The sequence below is a fragment of the Coregonus clupeaformis genome, chromosome 14 (assembly GCF_020615455.1).
Source record: "Coregonus clupeaformis isolate EN_2021a chromosome 14, ASM2061545v1, whole genome shotgun sequence".
In the NCBI taxonomy this organism is placed as follows: Eukaryota; Metazoa; Chordata; class Actinopteri; order Salmoniformes; family Salmonidae; genus Coregonus; species Coregonus clupeaformis.
The window spans coordinates 31397274-31419009 of record NC_059205.1 but is presented as its reverse complement, the minus strand read 5'-3'; the positions used below and the strand labels follow the sequence as shown (position 1 = coordinate 31419009).

General features: G+C 41.7%; 2 protein-coding genes across 3 annotated transcripts; both read right to left on the bottom strand.

Annotated features, from left to right (window-relative positions):
* Window positions 1-19: 19 nt before the first annotated feature.
* On the bottom strand, window positions 20-1658 carry LOC121581528 (exosome complex component RRP41-like). Its single transcript, XM_041897025.2, has 3 exons — window positions 1422-1658; window positions 742-948; window positions 20-489 (listed from the first exon to the last, which is right to left on the bottom strand). The coding sequence occupies exons 1-3, from the start codon at window positions 1590-1592 to the stop codon at window positions 130-132; spliced, it is 738 nt and encodes a 245-aa protein (XP_041752959.1). The 5' UTR covers window positions 1593-1658; the 3' UTR covers window positions 20-129.
* A 2121-nt stretch (window positions 1659-3779) lies between these two features.
* On the bottom strand, window positions 3780-20454 carry LOC121581015 (cAMP-dependent protein kinase catalytic subunit beta). Of its 2 annotated transcripts, XM_041896301.2 has the most exons (11): window positions 20076-20454; window positions 16539-16547; window positions 15659-15720; window positions 15253-15381; window positions 14067-14165; window positions 13716-13798; window positions 9124-9250; window positions 7794-7889; window positions 7528-7650; window positions 6916-7080; window positions 3780-6176 (listed from the first exon to the last, which is right to left on the bottom strand). In XM_041896301.2, the coding sequence occupies exons 1-11, from the start codon at window positions 20119-20121 to the stop codon at window positions 6051-6053; spliced, it is 1065 nt and encodes a 354-aa protein (XP_041752235.1). In that variant the 5' UTR covers window positions 20122-20454; the 3' UTR covers window positions 3780-6050. The 2 variants fall into 2 exon arrangements, with proteins under 2 accessions (XP_041752235.1, XP_041752236.1); XM_041896302.2 differs by lacking the exon at window positions 16539-16547 and having other exon boundaries at window positions 20076-20453.
* Window positions 20455-21736: the final 1282 nt, after the last annotated feature.

Sequence of the window (21736 nt, the reverse complement as noted above, 5' to 3'; positions counted from 1 at the left end):
AAACAGACAGAACACATCAATGGGTTTAGATTTAATTGTTTATAAGGCATTTCATACAAAAGCATAACACGATTGTACAATAAATAAATTGTTTCACGCAGGCCAATCTACCCCAAAGTCCAAGCTACATCACTCTCCAGTCAGCGCAGACACCTCCTGAAGATGCTGCCTCACCACCTCGTCCAACACTTTGCTGACGCCCTTACAGGCCGTCATTGCCGCCTCCATCAGTGTCTCTAGGTGGTCCTGGTGAAGTCGGGCATCCATCTGTAGCAGGGCGATGTGCCCGCCACGGGGCAACAATGCCAGGGCCAGTGATGTGCCCCCTCCACTCTCTTCAGCATGGCACAGGTCTGCCAACGGAGTCTCGTCCACAAAGCCTGCAGTGCAGGCGCACACATAGTCACGCATGGGGATGCCCGCATCGACTACTGCCAGAGTGGCGGCGTTCACACACGCGCTGTAGTTCCCTCCATCTGACTGCAAGATCTGAGAGGGAAGAGGGAGTGTGAAATGTTTCAATTCAAGTCAGGTTGTTTTTTAACCCCATGTTTCAGGGTTCAAATTGATGAAGAAACCTCTATACCTGAGAACATGAAACTAACCAGACAAAAAAATCTAAATTGGTTCCAAATCCCAAAAACTGGATATACAACCAATTTCATTCACCATTTTATGAATAGTATCAGACTCCACCACAACCCATTTCATAGTTCATTTATATCTGAAATAGTGTGGTACCTTGACATAAATGTCAATTTGAGAGCGTGGGTACAGATTAGTCAACACTGCTGCCTCGAACGTCTGCTTGAGGTGAAGGCTCATCTCTGTGGACTTGCGGTCCCCGTGGGGTCTCCTCTTCCTCTCTGCTGTACTGAAGGTGGCCATGCTGTATTGGCAGTTGATAACAGCACGGTCATGGAGCGTCTTGCTGCGGGAGCCTCGCACCTGGGGAACAGAGTACATTTGATTTTAAATGCACTCCTCTCGAGCCAACTAACTGCAGCCTCACTGATTCTTCAAGTCCTGAGCCAACAGTTCCTTCTCAATCGTTGCACTGGTGGCAGCAGTGATATACCCTCACGATCTCTTGGGCCATAGGTGGAAGAGTGTAGTCTCCCTGTATGTGAGTATACTACCGCCTCTGCCAAGCGGTCTGGACCCTAGGCACAGGTGGAAGTGTGCTGGGTAGATGGTTTAGCTCTCTAGACTAGAATCAGGGGGCTGAACACATTAGCTATGTAGGAAAAATATGACAATTTGGATAAACAAACTGAGCTCAAATGCTAGCCGAGCTAAACCAATTTCCATAGCTAATGAATCTCAGTTGTATGCAAACTAACGTTAGCTAGCTAGCGTGTTATCTATGTAGCGAGCTAACTAGTTATCTTGCTAACACGCTATTTTAGCAAGAAACTTACTTCATGAGGGCCATACACAACTGCCAGCGCTTTGGTATTTCCCTGTTCTATGTATGCAGACCCGTCAGCTTGGGCAAATACACCCATACGAGCTTGAACTTTGCGCAGTTCAGCAGCTTTTCTTCCATCAAGACGATATCCTTGATCTGACAACAACTCCAGGCCTGCCATATTTTAACGTTTGAACTGGCGCAAGAAAACTACGCACACGTGCTATACACTACATTATCCACACGCCCACCGGAGTAGATACGGTGGCTTTAGGAATCCAAAATAGTAATGTACAGTTCGCGAACGATTCATTAGTTTTGAACGACTATTTTTACTGACTCGAGTCATGATTCGTTTTTCTGAGTGACTCGTTCATTTTAGTTGTTCGTTTGACATGATAGTGCTACTTGCAATGAGACATACAGCAGGATTAATACACGCTCCTACGGCTCAGCGGCTCCAGAGATGTGCTCCAACCACTAACTGTCTGTCATATGAGCGCAGTAAAATAGATCATGAAATAAGCATAGAGAAGAAAAATGCATGTTTAGAACTGATAATTGATCACATGGTGCAAGAATGAGTGCAATTAATTGATTATTGAATGTTATGATGGACACAGCTTTGTAGAACCAAAACATAACCAAATAGCTCGAACTCGAGAACGAATCGTTAGGGGTGCTGCAGTTTGCGAACGACTGTGCTTATCACCCTCACCGCAAGCAATGCATTCCGCCAAGAGTAGTTCACAATATAGTCCGGTTGCGCCACAACTAGACCTCGTTTCAAATGTATCAATAAATAATATTATGTGTATGCCTAGCAATCAACAAATCTACATTGTTTAAAGCACACGTTTACAAGTCTCAGTCACAAATGATAGCTCCAATAAACCCCCTGTGGTGATAGACATGTAACTCTTTCGAGTTTTCAGTTAATCGTTCGCTGATAGGTGTCGTGCGTGCACTGGGCATTACTGACTCAAATGAACGAAATGAGTCGAAAGATTCGTTCTTCTGACTGAACGAGTCAAAAAGATCCAAGTCAGTAAAAAGAGCCTAACTTCCCGTCACTAACCTAAAACAAAACCAAATACGGTTTGGCGACCTTACCAAGACATTTAAAGTAGTGATTAACTTTTTAAACCACATCTCTATGTTTGATGTAAATAGCATGGAAATATAACACTTTTCCAGACACTTTTTTGCGAGCTTTCTCATTTGTATTCCCACAAGCACGAGCAAGCTTGCACTCACAATTATCGCTTGAGTCCAACAAAATGGAATATAAGGTTGTGGATAAAGTATTACACCATTTCATGTATACAACAGCTAAAGACCAGAGAGTTTTGCAATTTCTAAATAATATATTTGTCTTTTTGTGTGTGCATTTGTTCGTGTTTATCCATGTCCCTCTAGCACAATATGTACTTGTAGCCCTTTCCTGCAGTTAAATGACCCTGTGGTCTCATGGGTGGGAATGAAACACTGTGTAACCCTCATTTAGCCCACCGCAGTAAAAGGTTTTAAGGAGCCTATTGTTCGTTACTACTTAAGGTCCAAGGACCTTATTTTCAGAGGTAGACTGGCTATGGCAGCCAAAACTGCCAAATACTTCATCTAAACGTGAATCGATTCTCAATTGAATGCGGTTCTAGAAACAAAAAGCCTTTTACTTTCACATCACATCAAAATAATTTCACAAATGCTAAATATACACCTACTGTACACTATTTTACCCGGCTTTATCACAGTTGCAGCCGACAGTTTTTCCCCAGAGACAATACGTTTCTGGCGGCCTTCTTCCATTTCATACAGGTGTTCGGAGCATGCTAGATAGCTAATTAGCACAGGTGGTCCCTCTGTCTTCCATAAACACGCACTTTAACATGTAGATATGGCCGTGTGGGAACACTAACCCTATAAAGGTGTGTATCAATTATATTTTTTTCCCTCGCTGATATGAAAGATAAGTATTATGCTTATAAAACCGTATAGCAAGCGATGCGTATTAATGTTCAGACTGAGCGTCGGGGCTCTTAACAAAACTCCCCGTACAGAAGACGCCTTCGTCCAATGACTTATGTGTAATGTAAAGGAACTGAGAGTCATGATCAAGGGCTAGTGGCACCCATACTGCAGCTGAAGGATAAATGAGGAAGTGGCACCCATACTGCAGCTGAAGGATAAATGAGGAAGTGGCACCCATACTGCAGCTGAAGGATAAATGAGGAAGTGGCACCCATACTGCAGCTGAAGGATAAATGAGGAAGTCTATTGCTGGTGCGGTAAGTTTCTCAAAACCAAGCGAAATCTAATAAAAAACGGTATGGAGACACTTCTATAACATGCCATTTACATTTAAAAAAAGACATTTGGTACAACAACAAAAAAAAGTGAACCACCCATTTAAGCCTTTTGGTATAATGGTTTTGGAATGACAGTCACAGGGAAGATGGTTTAAGGTCCGTTCAGGGTAACCCCTAATTAACTACACTGCTGTCAGGAGTAGGATAGCACCATTGAAAGAACATCCCGAACGAGTTTTAGGCACATTTCATTTTTCAGAGGCATACTGCCATTTTTCATATATAGCAGTCGACTAGTAATCAGACCTATCCTTAGTATATTGAAACACTTCAGCTTCTAAAGAGCTTGGATTCAAATCTCCCACTACCATACAAATGCTTTTAGACCGCTAAAGAAAGCACATATTTTCTTCAGGAAATGTAATTATTTGTGAATTGTGAACATTTAAAAGATTGACGGAATTTCCTGAATTACTTTCTTAACTTATAGCCAAACTCGTTGAAATGATCGCTGTTGTAATGCCAAAGCCATCTAATTTACCTGGGAAATTAGGAAGTGATTTAACTGAGAGAAGTGGAGAAGCCAAAAAAGCCCTATGACATAAGTGAAAGTGATCCAAAAAATTAATCTACAATACTTCATATGTGGTAATTAACAAGTACATGAACATTTCAGTCATGACGTGTGATGAAGACTGGTCTCTCTTGGATGTTATCCTGCTTTACATAGTTTGACAAATAGATCGCCCACACATGAACACTCCTACAGCAGTATGCCGTTATTTACACCACAAGATTACAAAAAACGTTCCAAACTTTGACACTTTAAAAATAAAATGTATTAGCATCTCTAATGTGTATAAATAAAAACATATATATATATATATGAAACAATGCATATACGTATAATGTAATGAGCTGAACAATGACTGGATTATATGTGATAAAGGTCAAGGAGCAGTCTTGTTTGTTTTTTGCCAGTGTATGCCTGTGAGAAAAAACAAATGTACCTTGAAGTCAAGCATTTCAAACTATGCATACCTATAAGTTGCAACTCTACATTCTGTCATAAGAATGAAACAAACAAGGAAAGGAGGGAAGTCAAGAACAGCAATAGGGAAAAACATGGAAAACCTAATTGTTTTGTGATCCCTTTTGAGATGCTTGCAAAACAGCTTAGCATCAATATATTGTTATGAAGTGTGTACTGGTTCTACTTACAATGTTGAGGCAAAAGCCACACCACTATACACACTGAACTGATACATTTAAAGAGTGCACCTCAAAAGGACTTCATTTCACTTTAACACACCAGGAGCTCCGCTGCTCCACAAATTCATTTAAAAGTGTCCTTTTTTATTAGCGGACCTGAAATCTTAGGGACCAAAAAACCTGCAGTTTTAATCCATGGATTAAAATATGTTAAATAAAAATGAGAGATTACAAATTCTATAATTTCTCTGGCACAAATAGAAACAAGGACCACCGTTTTGCTATTTTCTGTTTGTAGTTGGGTTCACCATTCCCTGCAATGACTTCCCTGTAACAGGGCCAGAATACCAATGGGCCAGAGAATGGGCGCTTTGTGGGGCCGTTGGAATTGGTTCTAAATCTAAAGGGGTCTACAGACAAAAGCAAAGAAAAGGAGGGACCTCTCTTCCTCCGTCACCCAATTAGTTGTATTTTGGTCATGCTCTTAGCACTCAATGGTGTTTAATGTGTCTTACTTAGTGACAAACATTATACACAAAGGACAAATATTATTTCTGAAAGCTGACCAAAACATTGTCCTAGTATAAGGTGAGAGAATAATTTTCTCTTGAAAAGCATTGGCTTTGTAACAGACCATAACATCTAAACTGTTGACAACTAGAGGCACTGCCCTACAAAACCACACAACCATGTGTGATACTGCCACAGACAAGTCGGTTTGAAGTTACACTGCGTGGAATTCTATTAAATTGGCCTTTGTTTCATATAGTTACTCTCATTCTGGTTTTTCTCCTAAATTGAAAAATATCACATCTGCAAAGGGGAGCACAACATCCAAGACAACAACTGCTTCAAAGTTCAAAAACAGAGTGGGTAGAGGGGATTTTAAAAAAAAAAGGTGGTGTGTCTGCTTTAATATGCAGGTATGTGTGACAGTGAAGGTGTTATCATCGGCACCCAAGGATCATGGCGACCTCATTCAGCCTTGTGGAATGAAGGAACTACGTAGTAATAGTTGAACAATGGTCTCTGCTCCAACCCAAAGTCTTTAGAAGAGTGCAAAGATCCCCTTATTTTTCATGTGTGTTTTAGCCCTGATATATCCACGTTTGCACGTCCTAAAACTCGGAAAACTCCTTTGCACATTTTTCCGTTACGGAGACTCGGATCTCCTCCTCCTCGTAGTCGTCGAAGTTGCTCGTGTCTCCAGCGCCTCGACACTTTGGTATGAACGGGGCTTCCACCTGAAAACACAGTGAGCAGCACAACCAGGGGCGGAGTTAGAGGTAGTTTGCCTTAGAGGAGACCAAACCAGTACTTCAATGATATTGTAATACAATAATTTTCAGATGCCTAGGTAATACCACCATTCAGCAAAATGCATTATGAAGTAATTATAGTAAGTCAAATAGAAAACATTATTATGACGCCATATAAAGACTATTGTTGCAAGATCACAATGCTCAAGAAAGTACTACTGGACATCAATAAAATACAGAGGCCATGTCTGAATACCCATACTTGCGTTCTAAATAGTAGGATTTTTGGCTATGCAAAAATAAAACGTTTTATAGAATGTGAAATTTAAAAGATGTAGTATACTTTAAATCGCAGGATGTCATACTCATTTCGGCTTTTCATTTAGAATTCGCTGCACACTATTGAGGAAGAGAATGGTCTTTTCAGACCCACGTGTGTTTGACAACAGCTGATAATTAGAATAGGGGACATGCTCTGCAAAAATGTACAAATGGTGTGGAACAAGAGCGATTGTGCATTTAGATTATGCCTTCTCAGTATGGATGAGTAGTATGTTGATATTTGTTGCTGAAATAGTTTGTAGTATGATTAGTACACAGTATGTCGTTTTAGTAAGTAGTAGGCAAGACTTTGGCCAATGTGTTTCATAAAAGTGATGTGCTATAAAGAGCAATTCAACTTCGCATTGATTGTCCTCATCTTCCAACACAGCCTTGTATGTACCTTCCTCTCATAGATGGCAATCCAGTCCGTTGTAGCGAACCACTTGTGTCCTTTGATGTCGTTGACGCCATTCTTCAGGTTGCCGTAGCGCTTGGTCAGGTCCACCTGCAGCAGGTTCCTCAGCAGGTCCTTCAGGTCAGAGCTGAAGTGGGACGGGAAGCGAACCTACAGGGGGACACAAGAGGTTTTGTCAAAAACATTTATTTTTTTTGTCATTTAGCAGACGCTCTTATCCAGAGCGACTTACAGGAGCAATTAGGGTTAAGTGCCTTGCTCAAGGGCACATCGACAGATTTTTCACCTAGTCTGCTCGGGGATTAGAACCAGCGACCTTTCGGTTACTGGCACAACGCTCTTAACCACTAAGCTACCTGCCGCCCCGTAATGTATTGAGAAATGTACATTTGTTCCTAGTTGGACCTGTATAGTAAGTGATTGAAGACAGAAGAGGCTAAGCCAAAAGCAAGACAAGGATTCATTGGACAGTTAAAACCTCCCACTGAGTTAAGCTTACTCCATGAGGACAGGACAGGTGTTCAAAATGTGTTAAACTGCAGGTGAAATAGGTAGGCCATTTCAGACATGCTTAATGTAAAATTGACTTGTCCATACCTTTCCAGACACGATCTTCTCATAGATCTGAATAGGCTGGTCAGCGAAGAAGGGAGGGTATCCAGCCGCCATCTCATATATAAGCACCCCCAGGGCCCACCAGTCCACTGCTTTGTTGTAGCCCTACACACAGCACAATGACAAATGTAGTTCACATACACATATGTAATCTAAATTCATGGCAACAAACAATGTTCCATGTCTTCAAATTGAGTAATTTAATTCAGTGTGTGTGAGTGAGCGAGAGAGAGAGACAGGACTCTCACCTTGCTGAGGATGATCTCGGGTGCCAGGTACTCTGGAGTTCCACACAATGTCCAGGTTCTGCCTTTTACCCGCTTGGCGAATCCAAAGTCTGTCACCTGACCACAAAGAACACGTACAGTCAGTAAAGCAACATAGCAGAGAAAACACAACCCATCATTACAGTATACGCCATAGGCAGTGATGTGTCACGCACAGTGCTCAAGTTAGGCCGGTGCGCCCCGGTACACAGTACTGGCACCTCAAATGTTCTACTGCTTGAGTACAGGGATGCAAACTGGTGAGGGCCCAAAATGGTGACAAAAAAATTCATTTGGAAAGATGAAAAATCTGTGTGAAGTGCAAGAAAATTGGCTTATTTTCAGAGAATAACAAGTAATAAATACACATTTGAATAATCTCAACACTCCTAACTTTACAAACCACAATGGACAGAGAAAATGGTGTTCTGGGGTAGGGGGAGTTGGGCTCTTTCGCCTGGGTTTAAGGTTTATCATGACAGGTAATGATAATCTCAGGTCTCCCCAGACAACAAAACATAGGGCACTATAAAATCTGTTTTAGTTTTTGCCAAATTCCGTTCTTGGTTTTGCTTTTCCAGGTTTCAGATTTTTTCACTCTCAAGATCACACTTTTATTGATAGAAAACCAACAAAATGTTATGTTCTAAGTTCACAACAATGCTTCAACCACATCAGGAGACCACATTTGAGGTGTGTGGGAGGGTGAAGTTGCCCTTTAATTCAATTGTGCACCAGCAAGAGACTTGTGTTTGGCTAGTAGCAGTGTTTATGTAGCAGTGTTTCATGTGAACCCGATTGGTACAAATGTATCATGATATCATTCTGCCAGCCAGGTAGGCCTACTTTGCAGACAACATTTAATTGGCAAGGTTTTTTGGGAAAGCCTTTAGAAATGACTGTTTCGGCATGCTAACTGGCTACACAACACACACAGGCGCACACAAACAGGTGTTACTTCTTCAGAAAGTTACTGGAAATACGAATCACTGATGCATTATTTTCATTAACTATGAGAAACTTGTGCAATTTAACTACTTTTCTCTTAAGTTCAATACGTTTAATAACTTTCTGTGCTCAGTCAATGATTTCAATATGAGATACAGACCCCTCCCCCCTTTTCTCTGCAGGTCTACACGATTCACGTGGATGGCCTATTTTGAGATCAAAACGGTGAATATCACCGAAAAGCGATGAGTTTGCATCCCTGTGAGTAGGCCTACCAGCATCTCTTATGAAATATTGGCTCTAAAATAAGAACCCCGGTGCTGTAAAATAAAAATGATCCACTTGTAGCACTGGTCACACATACCTGGATGTAGCCGTGCTGATCGATTAGAAGGTTCTCAGGCTTCAGATCTCTGTAGATAAGGTCTAGTGAATGGAGATACTCGAACGTCAGTACTATCTGTGCAGCGTAAAACCGTGCGTGCGGTTCACTGTGAAGGAAGGAAAGCGAGAAGAATCTGTTTAACTGATGATGTAGTAAGCAGAAACATTTTATCAGAGTTGTAATTAACTTCCAGCTACAGTGCATTCGGAAAGTATTCAGACCCCTTCCCTTTTTCCACATTTTGTTGTTATGTTAAAGCCTTATTAAAAAATGGATTAAATTAGTTTTTTTCCTCATCAATCTACACACAATACCCCATAATGACAAAGCGAAAACAGATTTGTATTTTTTTGTGCAAATGTACAAGTGATATCTATCTATATATATATATATATATATATATATATATATATATATATATATATATATATATATACATACATACACACACACACCTTATTTACATAAGTATTCAGACACTTTGCTATGAGACTCGAAATTGAGCTAAGGTGCATCATCTTTCCATTGATCATCCTTGAGATGTTTCTACAACTTGATTCGAGCCCAGCTGTGGTACATTCACTTGATTGGACATGATTTGGAAAGGCACACACGTCTAGATAAGGTCCCACAGTTGACAGTGCACGTCAGAGCAAAAACCAAGCCATGAGGTCGAAGGAATTGTCCGTAGAGCTCGGAGACAGGATTGTGTCGAGGCACAGATCTGGGGAAGGATACCAAAAAAAATTATGCAGCATTGAAGATCCCCAAGAACACAGTGGCCTCCATCATTCTTAAATGGAATAAGTTTGGAACCACCAAGACTCTTCCTAGAGCTGGCCGCCCGGCCAAACAGAGCAATCGGGGGAGAAGGGCCTTGGTCAGGGACGTGACCAAGAACCCAAGTTCCTCTGTAGAGATGGGAGAACCTTCCAGAAGCCACTCCTCAGTAAAAGGCACATGACAGCCCGCTTGGAGTTTGCCCAAAGTTAGCTAAAGGACTCTCTGACCATGAGAAACAAGATTCTCTGGTCTGATGAAACCAAGACTGGGAGACTAGTCAGGATTGAGGGAAAGAGATCCTTGATGAAAACCTGCTCCAGAGCGCTCAGGACCTCAGACTGGGACGAAGGTTCACCTTCGAACAGGACAACAACCCCTAAGCACACAGCTAAGACCACGCAGGAGTGGCTTCGGGACAAGTCTCTGAATGTCCTTGAGTGGCCCAGCCAGAGCCCGGACTTGAAAATAGCTGTGCAGCGACGCTCCCCATCCAACCTGACAGAGCTTGAGAGGATCTGCAGAGAAGAATGGGAGAAACTCCCCAAATACAGGTGTGCCAAGCTTGTAGCGTCATACCCAAGAAGACTCAAGGCTTTAATCGCTGCCAAAGGTGCTTCAACAAAGTACTGAGTAAAGGGTCTGAATGCTTATGTAAATGTGAGTTGTTGTTTTTTTGTAATATATTTGGAATAATTTATACAAATCAGTTTTTGCTTTGTCATTGTGGGGTATTGTGTGTAGATTGAGGGGGAAAAAACAATTTAATCAATTTTAGAAAAAGGCTGTAACGTAACAAAATGTGGAAAATGTGAAGGGGAGAGCAGAATAAAAATAAAATAAAAAAATGCATTTGGACAGTGAAGCTAAAACATTTCATGCACTTTATGTATCTAGTCCCCCCCATTTGAAGGTGTCATAAAATAAAATAAAATTCTGTTAGTGTATAAAATGTATTTAAACGTTTAGTATTTGGTCCAATATTCCTAGCATGCAATGACTACATCAAGCTTGTGACTCTACAAACTTGTTGGATGCATTTGCAGTTTGTATTGGTTGTGTGTCGGAATATGTAGTGTGGTATGTAGCCTGACGGGTAGGAGTGTTGGGCCGGTAACCGAAAGGTTGTTGGATCGAATCCCCGAGCCGACAAGGTAAAAATGTCATTCTGCCCCTTAGCAAGGCAGTAAACTCCCAACAGCAACTGGGCGCCGAAGACGTGGATAACAATTAAGGCAAGCCCCCTGCACCTTTCTGATTCAGAGGAGTTGGGTTAAATGCGTAAGACACATTTATGTTGAATGCATTCAGTTGTACAACTGACTAGGTATCCCCTTTCCCGTTCCCAATAGAAATGTATGGTAAAAAATGTATTGTCATTTTGGATTCAATTTTATTGTAAATGAGAATAGAATATGTTTCTGAACACTTCTACAATAATGTGGATGCTATCATGATTACGGATAATCATGAATTAATCAATTTTTTTGAGGGGAATGATATTTATGCATCTAACTTTCTCACTCATCATTATTCATGATTATGCGTAATCATGGTAGCATCCACATTAATGTAGAAGTGTTCAGAAACATTATTTACAATAAAAGTGACTCCAAAATCACAACACATTATTTACAATTAATTTCTGTTGGGCACAACATCATCTGAAACACAACCAAAACAAACTGCAAATGCATCCAACAACTTTGTTGAGTCACAAGCTTGATGTAGTCATTGCGTGCTAGGAATATGGGACCAAACACTAAACTTTTAAATAAATGTAATGCACTATAACTGAATTTGTCTAAATACTTATGGACACCTTCAAATGGGGGGACTAGATAAATGAAGTGCATTCATTTCTAAATGCTAAAACGTGTAAGAAAATACCCTAAAATAAAAGGTGACATTATTTTCTGTCGCCTCATAAAACATTTCATCTCAAATCCAAAATGTTGGAGTACAGAGCCAAATTAAATGTTTTAGATACACTGTCCAAATAAATAAGTGTAGGGGAATGTAGGTAAAATCATTATTATATATATATATATATATATATATATACATACACACACTGCTCAAAAAAATAAAGGGAACACTAAAATAACACATCCTAGATCTGAATGAATGAAATAATCTTATTAAATACTTTTTTCTTTACATAGTTGAATGTGCTAACAACAAAATCACACAAAAATGATCAATGGAAATCAAATGTATCAACCCATGGAGGTCTGGATTTGGAGTCACCCTCAAAATTAAAGTGGAAAACCACACTACAGGCTGATCCAACTTTGATGTAATGTCCTTAAAACAAGTGAAAATAAGGCTCAGTGGTGTGTGTGGCCTCCACGTGCCTGTATGACCTCCCTACAATGCCTGGGCATGCTCCTGATGAGGTGGCGGATGGTCTCCTGAGGGATCTCCTCCCAGACCTGGACTAAAGCATCCGCCAACTCCTGGACAGTCTGTGGTGCAACGTGGCATTGGTGGATGGAGCGAGACATGATGTCCCAGATGTGCTCAATTGGATTCAGGTCTGGGGAACGGGCGGGCCAGTCCATAGCATCAATGCCTTCCTCTTGCATGAACTGCTGACACACTCCAGCCACATGAGGTCTAGCATTGTCTTGCATTAGGAGGAACCCAGGGCCAACCGCACCAGCATATGGTCTCACAAGGGGTCTGAGGATCTCATCTCGGTACCTAATGGCAGTCAGGCTACCTCTGGCGAGCACATGGAGGGCTGTGCGGCCCCCCAAAGAAATGCCACCCCACACCATGACTGACCCACCACCAAACCGGTCATGCTGGAGGATGTTGCAGGCAGTAGAACGTTCTCCACGGCGTCTCCAGACTCTGTCACGTCTGTCACATGTGCTCAGTGTGAACCTGCTTTCATCTGTGAAGAGCACAGGGCGCCAGTGGCGAATTTGCCAATCTTGGTGTTCTCTGGCAAATGCCAAATGTTCTGCACGGTGTTGGGCTGTAAGCACAACCCCCACCTGTGGACGTCGGGCCCTCATACCACCCTCATGGAGTCTGTTTCTGACCGTTTGAGCAGACACATGCACATTTGTGGCCTGCTGGAGGTCATTTTGCAGGGCTCTGGCAGTGCTCCTCCTGCTCCTCCTTGCACAAAGGCGGAGGTAGCAGTCCTGCTGCTGGGTTGTTGCCCTCCTACGGCCTCCTCCACGTCTCCTGATGTACTGGCCTGTCTCCTGGTAGCGCCTCCAATCTCTGGACACTACGCTGACAGACACAGCAAACCTTCTTGCCACAGCTTGCATTGATGTGCCATCCTGGATGAGCTGCACTACCTGAGCCACTTGTGTGGGTTGTAGACCCCGTCTCATGCTACCACTAGAGTGAAAGCACCGCCAGCATTCAAAAGTGACCAAAACATCAGCCAGGAAGCATAGGAACTGAGAAGTGGTCTGTGGTCACCACCTGCAAAACCAGTCCTTTATTGGGGGTGTCTTGCTAATTGCCTATAATTTCCACCTGTTGTCTATTCCATTTGCACAACAGCATGTGACATTTATTGTCAATCAGTGTTGCTTCCTAAGTGGACAGTTTGATTTCACAGAAGTGTGATTGACTTGGAGTTACATTGTGCTGTTTAAGTGTTCCCTTTATTTTTTTGAGCAGTATATATATATATATATATATATATATACACATATACATACACACACATTCATTTTCTATCAACAACTGGAAAATCTAGAAACAATCTGTAATCAACCTGATTTTGCATTTATGAGCAGAACATTCAGACAGAAACTCACCTGAACCTTCCGATTCGTCTTAGATGTGAGAACATCTCTCCTCCTGGAACATACTCCATCACCATGTACAAATTGGAGTTGTCCTGTGGAGAGACATGGACAGATGTAAACAAATCCACTCAGATACTGAGATAACTGAATAATAAAGAGGCCAGGGGCCATATGTATTAAGCGTCTCAGAGTAGTGCTGGGATCAGGTCCCCCCTTGTTCATCGAATCATATTCATTGTGATCAAAAAGGAAAAACGTATCCTAAATCAGCACTCCTTCTTTGAGACTCTTGATACATAGGGCCCCTGATCTCAATGGCCAGATTGAAAACACTGTATGCAGAAGGAAAATAAACTGTACCTTGAAGGCATAATCAAGTCTGACGAGGAAGGGAAAAGACACAGCCTGCAATATTCTCTTCTCATTTAGCGTGTGTTCTATTTGCTTGAGTTTTACCACCTAACAGACAAAGAAGTGATCATCAGACAACCATCTTGACCGAAAAACAACATTTTGATTTACTGTTTAATGATGGCATGACAAAGCTGTAGAGGTTGGGGGAGGGGGACAGCTTTAGTCTCGTAATTACCAGACTGAGGTAGCGAACCATTTATGTTAGCTCGCGAGATCAGGTGGTTTTCGTGGCTAGGACAGCTTTTAGATTGCATTCTAGTAATGCAAAGAGTCTATGGTATTATAATCCAGACACTAACAAGTCAGATCATATCTGTGCATGTGATGGGAGGAACCACTGGCAGACATTACTGCCGGCCGGTCCTAACATTACACAATCATACTTATGTTATGCCACCAGTTAACATCTACAGCAGTGGTATTCAAAGTTGGGGTCGCAACCTTGCAGTGGGGTTCCCCATTTAAAAATATTAAAAATTAGAGTACATATTATTGTATGGGACAAGTCACAATATACAACGTTTGTGAGAAGGATCCTTTTAAAAATACAATTTTATTGAGTAAATGTATTTATTGGTTTCTTCTAGTTTTGATAAGAGATGAAAGTGTAATGAATTGAAGGTATTAGTTAAGGTAAAAATAGAAATGTAACAATTTTAAGGTTGTGTCATCATCAGATTTAGGGTGGGGTAGCGAGGAATTCTTGCAAAAAAATTTAGGTCCCCAGATATTCTGGGGGAAAATTGGGGTCCCGCCGAAAAAGTTTGAATACCACTGATCTACAGTGTTTTATTTCATTTTTGCGTGATTTATTTTTATTTTTGGACAGTGTAATTGCACACTACCTTTACTAAAAAAAAGTATGCTTCATTTAGATAGGTAGAAACAGATGGGATGAGAGTAAGGAGGGATACAGAGGATTTAACCCAGGTCTTCGGTGGGGAGGCATACATGTACTTGCTGCCTGAAGTGATACCCACTCGACCAAGGCTTTGCACTTGTTGCGACGTTTGATGCCCTAAAATAGCATCTCTTTATCCTCTTCCCATAGCAAGGCCATACATTGCCTTGTCAGCTCATACATGAGTTACCAGTCCTTGAAAAGGCCAGCTATTTTCCACTGGGCACCAACCTTTTGCTTGTCCAGTATTTTCATGGCAAAGAACTGCTCTGTTCCTTTATGTTTGACCAGCATGACTCTTCCAAACGAGCCTGTACCCAGGGTCTTTAGCCTGTCAAAGTCATCTAGGCCCGTCGTGCTCTGGAATGGGTCATACAAAACACAGGATGTGGATTACCTAATGGATATACCACAGCAGCAGTCCCAGGCTTTTACTCAGTGAAACTTAAGATATTCCTCACATCCACTACTCGTCTCCTTTTCGATACACATTGGTGAAGGATCTTGGACCTTCTCCCCAATTCGGTTGAGAAGAAGGCAAAGAGATAGGATGTGAGGAATCACAGAAATAAATGAGAAGGAGTCCCCAAACCCTGGATTTGTAGCTCCAGCCTTAAGAGCATTGAAAACATCTCACCTGTGGTGGACATTCCCATTTCCGTAAGAAGTCTTCTTTGGCTTTGGCTAGGAACTCTTTCACTGTATGGAAGAAAGATACACACAAGCACAATTAGCACACAGGAAGGAATTGTCTGTCAACGCATGATTCATTCCTATTTATTGACTTGGGATTTGGTTTGCATGGAGCGGGTAACAAAGTACAAAGGAAATCTTAATGGAATCTTATGTGGAAATTCTAGAACAGTGCTGGGGATTAATTGTAACAAAATCCGTATGAAACGTAATTCAATGGAGACGAAGACTGGTAAGGTCTAACTAACTAAACTCTCATCTGCATTTTACATCCACAAAATACATGTACGGAGTAAGGGGGGAGGAAACAACATCAAAACGTTCTGTTTCTAGTGATACAAAAAAACACACACACCAACCAAGACGGGCAGTCTAAGTAAGAAGTGATGCCAAGAGCCCCATTTCTCTTTTTTTTAAATAGAGAGGGGGATGTAAGAATTCACTAAGACAAGAGGAGAGGCTGGTCTCTCTTAAAACATGCAGAACTCTTGTGCATCACTTTCTTTCTGAACTGACTGTGCATTAGGGCCCAATACTGTTCACGGGAAGGCTCTAACACTCACAGTATTCATTACAGAATTGTTTTTGACGAGCAAGGACAAACCATCATACATGGAAAAACACAGCAGACAGGAGATATCCAGAATGACAGAATGCAGATGACAAAAACACAGGTTTAGGTAATGGTTTTGGCAGAACATAAATCGAAGCATATACTGAACCACTACTACAAGCCAAGCTTGGGTTCATTCAAAATATAATCAATGTGTGCAAGGGGTTCGGACTTCTGTCATTTTGGGCATCTAGTGGAAGAGTGGGCATACCAAAAGTCTCTATATATCACCCAAGGATTTGCAGGAACAATGTGGAAGGGATGATGTGGAAGAAAGAGAGAGAGATAGATAGATTTATGCACTAACAACAAGGATATCAGATCAACAAACATGGACCATATGCAGTGAAGAACAATAGATGACAACGAAGGAAAGAAAATGACAGTATTAGAGACAGAGAGAAAGAGTTGTCATTCTTCTCCTGTAATTCAGTTTGACACAGAAAAACACAAGAATACTAATTAGAATGGTTGTTAATGACCCCTGTGGGTAAGAAAGTCACAACAGACATGACAAAATTACATGACTAGGATGGCAAATTCTGTACAAATACAAAGATGTAGCAAACAGAAAAAGGCTTCAATCATTGTGCAGTTATTTTTATATAGGATACTCTGTGTGTTGAACCACTAAACCCTGGCCTGACATGTAGACTATATTAGACAGTGCATTCAAAAAGTATTCAGACCCCTTCACTTTTTCCACATTTTGTTACGTTACAGCCTTATTCTAAAATTGATTAAATCGTTTCCCCCCCCCCCATCAATCTACACACAATACCCCATAATGACAAAGCAAAAACAGGTTTGGACATTTTTGCAAATGTATATATATATATATATATATATATATATATATATATATATATATATATATATATAAAAAAACTACAATATCACATTTACATAAGTATTCAGACCCTTTACTCAGTACTTTGTTGAAGCACCTTTGGCAGCGATTACATCCTTGAGTCTTCTTGGGTATGACGCTACAAGCTTGACACACCTGTATTTGGGTAGTTTCTCCCATTCTTCTCTGCAGATCCTCTCAAGCTCTGTCAAGTTGGATGGGGAGCGTTGCTGCACAGGTCTCTTCCAGAGACTTGTCTCGAAGCCACTCCTGCATTGTCTTGGCTGTGTGCTTAGGGTCGTTGTCCTGTTGGAAGGTGAACCTTCGCCCCAGTCGGAGGTCCTGAGTGCTCTGGAGCAGGTTTTCATCAAGGATCTCTCTGTACATCATTGCCTCGATCCTGACTAGTCTCCCAGTCCCTGCCGCTGAAAGACTTTTGGTACCCTTCCCCAGATCTGTGCCTCGACACAATCATGTCTCGGAGCTCTACGGACAATTCCTTCGACCTCATGGCTTGGTTTTTACTCTGACATGCACTGTAAACTGTGGGACCTTATATAGACAGGTGTGTGCCTTTCCAAATCATGTCCAATCAATTGAAACTAATCTGAATTTACCACAGGTGGACTCCAATCAAGTTGTAGAAACATCTCAAGGATGATCAATGGAAACAGGATGCACCTGAGCTCAATTTCGAGTCTCATAGCAAAGCATCTGAATACTTTTTCTGAATTTTTTATTTTTAATACATTTGCAAACATTTCTAAAAATCTGTTTTCGCTTTGTCATTATGGGGTATTGTGTGTAGATTGAGGAAACAAACTAATTTAATCAATTTTCGAATAAGGCTGTCACGTAACAAAATGTGGAAAAAGTCAAGGGGTCTGAATACTTTCTGATTGCACTGTATATGACCGCCTAGCTAATGTAAATGTTTACATAATCAGAGCTGGTTATGGTTTACTGTACTGAATGTGACCCCTTTTAAAGACATGCTAGGTGTCCAGTATTGTACAGTAGAATAATGTACACCTCAGTACAGTACCGTTTTTAGAGATGAGCACCACTAAATTCATATTTCTAGAACATGGTTGCCTAACATGTTTAACAACATGGAAGGTTGTGACGCGGAACAGTGAAACAAGGCTCAGAATTCAGTGTCAGAATTAGCCTATCTAGCATCTTTAATTCGTGTCCACCTCCCTACCTCCTTCATCCCTCCCTCCCTGTCAAACTGGGAGTGTTTTGACATCTCCCAAGAGCCAAGCCAAGAGAACAAGTCTGAGTTGGTGAGGAGGTTAGCAGGCTAGCGCAACACACACATGGGCTGTTATCAGGAACCAGGTTGCCGGCCCTGTAAACAGCAACAGGGCAGACAAATCTGTAGCAGCAGCAGTTGAGGACAATGTGGCTTAGTCAGGTTTAATACTAGAAGGTTGAGAGACTGGGGCTCATGTCATGTCAAAACTAACAGGAAAACGGACAGCACAGCACAGGCTTTTGGTTGCACTGATCAGATCAAAGAACACTCCGTGCCTCTGCCTGGTCTCTTCCAACACTTCAATAAATCTTATATGAACAGATTAACAGCATTGTAAAGTGACAAAGCTTTTAAACAACCCAGATACCTACCATAAATGTTCAAATTTGACCGTACATTTATCAAAAGTGAAGTAGATTGAACAGCATATATGAAAACTCACAATTTGTTTGCAAGCAGTTCACATACATTCAGATCTGGACACAAACCAATGTCTCCATATTCCTGACTGTATAGGACATCATGGGGAAACATTTCAAATGTATCAAGTCATGCTGTGCATTGATTATCAGCATACATACGTCAAAGTGTACCATTGCAAATTAATACAGTCCCAGGGCTAGTTGCGTCAAAGCTTGTAATTCCCCTTATCCTCTGACGAAGGTCTAGTGACAAGCTGTTCCAGTCAATGACAAACTGTGCTCTGTGTGCGTGTGTAGACCTTCACATCACTAAGATTTAACAGACTCTAAACCAAAAAGACTTGTGAGATAAATCACTTGGGAAGGTTGTATTACGGGCCTGGTTTTATGAATGGCAAGTGGGCATTTGTCATTTTTTCGCCATATTTGGTCACTGTTTAGAGGAGCGCTAGAGAGTACTGTAGAGGGAAAGCTGTATATATTTATACAGCGCCTCAAGACTGAGATGTGAGGCAGTCTGATAATTGAAACACCCTACTCATTAAACTACTTATCCTTAGTGTGGTTAATCTAACATGACATTTGTAAATAGTTTGCGAGTGGAGTGAACTTCTGGTTGCTAATGATCTCTCTCACTTGTAAAATTACAAATTAGCTAGCTAAAACTAATCTACAATTGCAATATCAAAACAAAACAACAGGCCTCCATAGGCTATGAGACCAACACACGTCAGATAGTCAAGACTTTAGCTGGCTGGCTATGCTACTGCTACAGTACTGTAGCTGGCATTGCACATTATACTCTGGCTTGGTGATGTCTCACGGGCCTGGTGGTGGCTAACTAACGCTGATATATATCTAACTCTTACTGACGTTAGCTAGGTAGACATCATAGCGAACGGGCTAAAACGACCGGCTAGCTAGCAAATGTTAGCAGCTAGCTAGGCCTCTGGATCAGGTTGTAACTATTTAGTTATACATTCCTTGTACTGTAGCTAGTTAGCTAGCTGGGATTAATTCACAAACCAATTACTATACGAAATGTAGGGGGAGGGTGTAATTCATGTAAATGTTTACAACATCAGGGATACATTCTCCCGATGTTGTGCATAAAATGTTTCAAATGTGTCAACATTAGCTAATGTTAGCATACTCACTCGGTAGCTAGCTAACATTAGTTAGTATAGATTATGCTCAGCGACCGTCCCAACTCACCGCTCTCCAGCTCGTTGCCTTTCTTGGCGGTAGCAGCGTTTCCCATCGTATGGAAGACACGGCGATCGCTCAGACTGCGGGAGATGGTGGTAGCTAGCTACAGCTGTTGTTGAGTGGTGTTCCCCTCGTAGCAAGAATCGTTAATTTGGATCTATATAGAGATAACGTTACAGCCAAATTTGAAAGAAGGAGCCCAAATCCCTGTTCACCACCCCCCTTCTATAGATATTTCCCTTCCTGCCTCTTCTCGCTGACATGCAGCTAGCGGTCACTGCTCTCACACTTCTACCCCCAAGCGTTCACTATTGATCGCTTGGTCAAAGACCTTCTATGTGAAGAGATAGGATATCGCACTCAATCTGCTTCCGCCTTTAGTTTAGAGGCACGTGAGTTGGTCCAGGGGAGAACGACTGCCCCCTCTCACTGAAGCCACGGAAATTCAAGGCCGACCGCGGTACTGCAGGCATTGTTTGCAGATAACATTATAGTGAACGGAAAAAATGGCAATCTCAATCTTCTTGGTCAATCTTCGTGTAAATACAAAAATGTTTCGAAGACAATCAAGACCAATAATTGCTTCTAATAGACCAGATATAAGTCCTTGAACCGATTATAAAATAAATCGCACACAGAAGACGTTATAAGGATAATTAAGTTGCTAATGGCAGCCTGCAGTACCCTGGTCTGCCTTCAACATCGCCTTCAACATTGCTCTAATAATAAGGGTTAACCCACTTTGTGGGAATTGTAACGTCACGTAGTTGTAACTTTTCAAAATTATTAAATTATCTTTGGTTACATGGCTCATATAGCAAGGACCGCTACAGTATGATCAAATACAGCTAACCCTTTAGCAAGCTATCGGTGGTAGCTACAATAGATGGGCAAAAGTATGTGGACACCTACTCGTCGAACATCTCATTCCAAAATCATGGGCATTAATATGGAGTTGGTCCCCCCTTTGCTGCTATAACAGCCTCCACTCTTCTGGGAAGGCTTGCCACTAGATGTTGGAACATTGCTGCAGGGACTTGCTTCCATTCAGCCACAAGAACATTAGTGAGGTCCGCCACTGATGTTGGGCAATTAGGCCTGGCTCGCAGTCAGCGTTCCAATTCATCCCAAAGGTGTTCGATGGGGTTGAGTTCAGGGCTCTGTGCAGGCCAGTCAAGTTCTTCCACACCGATCTCAACAAACCATTTCTGTATGGACCTCGATTTATGCACTTGGGCATTGTCATGCTGAAACAGGAAAGGGCCTTCCCCAAACTGTTGCCACAGAATTGTCTAGATGTAATTGTATGCTGTAGTGTTAAGATTTCCCTTCCCTGGAACTAAGGGGCCTAGCCCAAACCATGAAAAACAGCCCCAGACCATTATTCCTCCTCCACCAAACTTTACAGTTGGCACTATGCATTGGGGCAGGTAGCGTTCTCATGGCATCCGCAAAACCCAGATTAGTCTGTCGGATTGCCAGATGGTGAAGCGTGATTCATCACTCCAGAGAACGCGTTTCCACTGCTATAGATTCCAATGGTGGTGAGCTTTACACCACTCCAGCCAACGCTTGCCGTTGTGCATCAAGATCTAAGGCTTGTGTGCAGCTGCTCGGCAATGGAAACCCATTTCATTAAGCTCCTAATGAACAGTTCTTGTGCTGAC